A 3,803-nucleotide genomic window follows, 5' to 3' on the forward strand; every position below is an offset into this window, starting at 1 on the left:
CAATGACATGAGACAAAGTATATGTGAACTGCTGTATGAAAAGCGAATTTACTCTGTAAATCTTCACCCAAATCAAAATAAAATTTAAAAAAAAAGAATACAAACTTAGCAATTATCATTAAAGGCACACTAAGTAATATAAATACTACATAAGTATTTCACTATAGACTATAATAAGCAAAATATTACATGCAAGATCAAAGGAACAGAAAGCAGAAGTATTCTTATACAAGATTATATTAAACAAAAATATGTTATGTGCATAAAGGAAAAGACTGAAAAATAATGATATCCCTATCCATCTAGTCTACTGCATTTTTATGCAAATAACACACATTATGATATGTATTATACATTTCTAACCACCTCTATGCCAGAACTGTTTTACTGTAAGTATACAGTTAACTATAACTTACTATTGCTTATAACTATAAGCAAATAATGTACCCACATATATAGCATGTGGAAATGATGAAATTAAATAAGAGAGTCCTGCCACAGTAGTTGGCAAAAAACCATGTAACACACACATTATTTGCATAAAAATACATTACTCTTCCCAAATGATTAGTTTTTATCTTTAATCTCTTTATTTGTAGAGCCTACCTAAAGCAAGATTCTATTGTAAGAAATAAACACAATGGAGTAAATATAACAAGATCCTGAAATCTGTTTTTTAGAAACAGAATCCATTTAATGGTAACAGAAGGTCAATTAAAATAAAACTAAAATATCCCTAACAATCATTATAAAAAATTCTCCCCAAAATACTCAGATGTAACATCTAAAGAAACTTGAAAAATCTCTAGAAATAGACAAAATCTTCTGTAGTCTAAGACATAAACATTTTATAGATTATACCTGCCTATCCTCACCATGTGAAAAGACTTATGAATGTATAGCTAAGTTTTTTTTTTTCTTTTAATTTCATTTAATCAAAAGGGAGCTCTGGTGGCATAGTGCCTAAGGCACTTGACTGCTAACCAGAAGGCTGGCAGTTCAAACCCATCAGCCACTCCTGGGAAGGAAGATTGGGTGATCTACTTCCATAGTGATACCAGCCTTGGAGACCCAAGGAGAGGTCATTATGAGTCAGAGACAACTCAACAGATGTAACAACAACAACAACAATAAAACAAGGCAAATATTGTTAAGAGAAAAGACAAAAAGAACCAGACTACATTTTGACAGATCCATTCAGTCCGGTAATAAAAAAACTAACCTAACCACAAATGTTCATAAATGTTAACACTGTGATTTGGTGAGTTCAGTCCACTAAAAGCCCAAAACTGACAATTTAAGAGGCTAAACAGCAATTTGTGTTAAAAACATGATAGGAGGGTCATTGGTTGTCTTATTAAATAAATAAAAGTATATTAAGCCATGTTGTACTGAATAATAAAAATCTAGCTCCAACAAGTATAATGTCAGCCTCTCCATAAAATTCTCACCATACAATTTTCAAAATTAGAAAGGCAACTTACGATCTTAATTCTCCATCAAGATCCTGTTGTCTTAATTTCCGGAAATCTGCATCAAGAGCCTGATAGTTTTCCTCAGAAGTATCATAGAAACCAAGAGCAGGCTTTTTTTCAAATGGGATTTCTGCATTATAATCTACTCCTCTCTTCTTTTTTCTTTTCTTCTGAATTTCTATGCCAGCTGCTCGAAGTTCTCTTCTCTTTTGGAGAGCAGCAAGCCGCCTGAAGAAGAAAGCAAGATCACCTTGAAATCACATGCTATAGTGAAGGGACCAATTTAGATAATAAAGTTAAGAAAATTACCTGGTTATTTGAAGAAGAAACATTAATTTAAAACTTCAACTCACACTATTCACCAAAATTAATTAAAGATATACACACACATACATACATCACATATATAATAAAGCAAAAAGAAAAATCAGAAGGAACTATAAGTAAATATGGATCTTACCTCTGAATGGGAATGTACTTAGTAAATATATATTAAATAAATGGCAAAGGAAAAGATTAATGGCTTTTAAGATTTAAATTTTATAACTGTAGCACCATAACAAAATCAAAAAATGGAATTAAAAATTAAAATAATAGAAAAAAATGTTTGTAATTAATGCACCCCAAGGGAAAAAAGACCAACAGGAAATAAATGGTTCACAAAAGATAAAAATGCAAATAGCTAAAATGACAAAAAGCTTTACTTTACTAAAAATTAAAAGAATCACAAATTAAAACAATACATCCTACCTCTGCATATCTAGTTAACAGCATTCAGTTTTCATTTTGTTTAATGGCAAGAGTGCAAAAGGTAGAGAGTCTTACACACTGGTGAGAATAAACTGGTATAGTTTTCTCCAAAGAGAATCTGAAAAAGCCTTAAAGGTTTTTATATCTTTTAACCTAACAATTTCACCCCTCACCTAATTAGTTTAAGGAGATAAATAAGAGGCTGATCAAGGACTCAGCTATAAGACTGTTTACACTTCGTAACAGTGAGTTACTGGACACAAGCTAAATATCCAACAAGAAATTAGTTAAATAAGAAAGGTTGTATATATCTAATTGACATGAAAAGATGCCTAAGACAGACATATTGCTGTACTGAAAAAAAAAAAAGTAGGTTATAGATCAACATGTAAAAATTATACAAATATACCTATCAATAAATATATGGACAGACATGAAGGATATCCAACAAAATATTAACAATAATAAACATTAGAAGGTAGAATTCATTTAATTTTTACTTTTTTCTTTGTCCTTTCCATGATGCTATAACTTTAATGATTTAGTGAAGAAAGTTATTCACAATATTAAAAGGGGAAAAAAATCATGTTACAGAAACATTTATACTGGCAATTTCCAACAGGACAGAACAAGGAGCTTCATAGACCAGTCCTCCAGCAAAACAGGTGAAAATTATTTTTAAAAAAATTTTAAGTTTCTGGAAAGGATCCAAAGAGTATACAGCAAATGAAGACACTCTTATTCAAGAAAATCTTCTAAAACCTGTTAAGAAAAGCAAGTTTATGGTATTTCAATGAAGAACTGTTCCTTCTTTCTCTTCCCCAGTTCAGGGACCACAAAAGAATGGTGGAGCAAAAAAAACACAGAGTTGTCTCTCCTCACAGCTCCCACTTAGAAAGCTATTTTCCTGGAAGGGGTAAGACATCAGCAGTGTCCCCAGCTATCTACTGCAGAGGCCAAATTTCATCAAGTGTGGCCAAAAGGTGGAGTTCCCTTCTTCCACCTGCCCTCATTCCTGGGACAGAGGTTCAACCCTGGCAGGGAACCACTGAGAATACTGGGGCTCCAAGAGCCCTTGCTTGCCCTAGCTTATGGGGCGGAGATCCCATACCATACCAAGAGAGGAAAGCCAAGCAAACTTGGAGCTACTGCCTGTCTTAGCATCACCACCAAGCACTGAACTCCTAAAGAGAGTCACTCATAAGAGGTCACCACCACCTTCCCTGCCACCAGCATGAGTCAAGGGGTGAGGGAGGAGAAGAGAAGCAGGAAATACAACAGAAAGTTCCAAATCTCTCACCAAAGAAACTGATTCATTTGCAGTAGAGTGCGTAGAAGTTCAAGCCTAAAGGCACTCTCAAACACAGTGGAAGCTGTGGTGAACTCAATTGGGAGGAAGCTGATACACTGGAAATAGGGGCTAAACTGTAGGGCGGCAGACTAGTTTGCCAGAGAGAATAAGGTAAGGGAGTGCTGGGAGGATTCCTGGTACCAGAATAAATCTCACATATGGATCTCCAGGAACTCTTTTCAAAGGAGTCAGCCACAGGGATCCATGTGAGGGGGGAGAACCGAGGG

At 34.4% G+C, this 3,803-nt stretch overlaps 1 protein-coding gene across 1 annotated transcript in view; it reads right to left on the minus strand.

The window, feature by feature from the left end:
• Nucleotides 1-3,803, minus strand: part of CDC5L (cell division cycle 5 like) — a 66,587-nt gene that overhangs the window by 39,720 nt on the left and 23,064 nt on the right. Inside the window, exon 6 of the mRNA XM_007936182.2 lies at nt 1,485-1,703. Coding sequence (XP_007934373.1) covers nt 1,485-1,703 — 219 coding nt within the window. The remainder of the gene's footprint in view (nt 1-1,484; nt 1,704-3,803) is intronic.

Source organism: Orycteropus afer, unplaced genomic scaffold, assembly GCF_000298275.1.
Source record: "Orycteropus afer afer isolate SDZICR_OR568_19922 unplaced genomic scaffold, OryAfe1.0 scaffold00034, whole genome shotgun sequence".
Lineage (NCBI taxonomy): Eukaryota > Metazoa > Chordata > Mammalia > Tubulidentata > Orycteropodidae > Orycteropus > Orycteropus afer.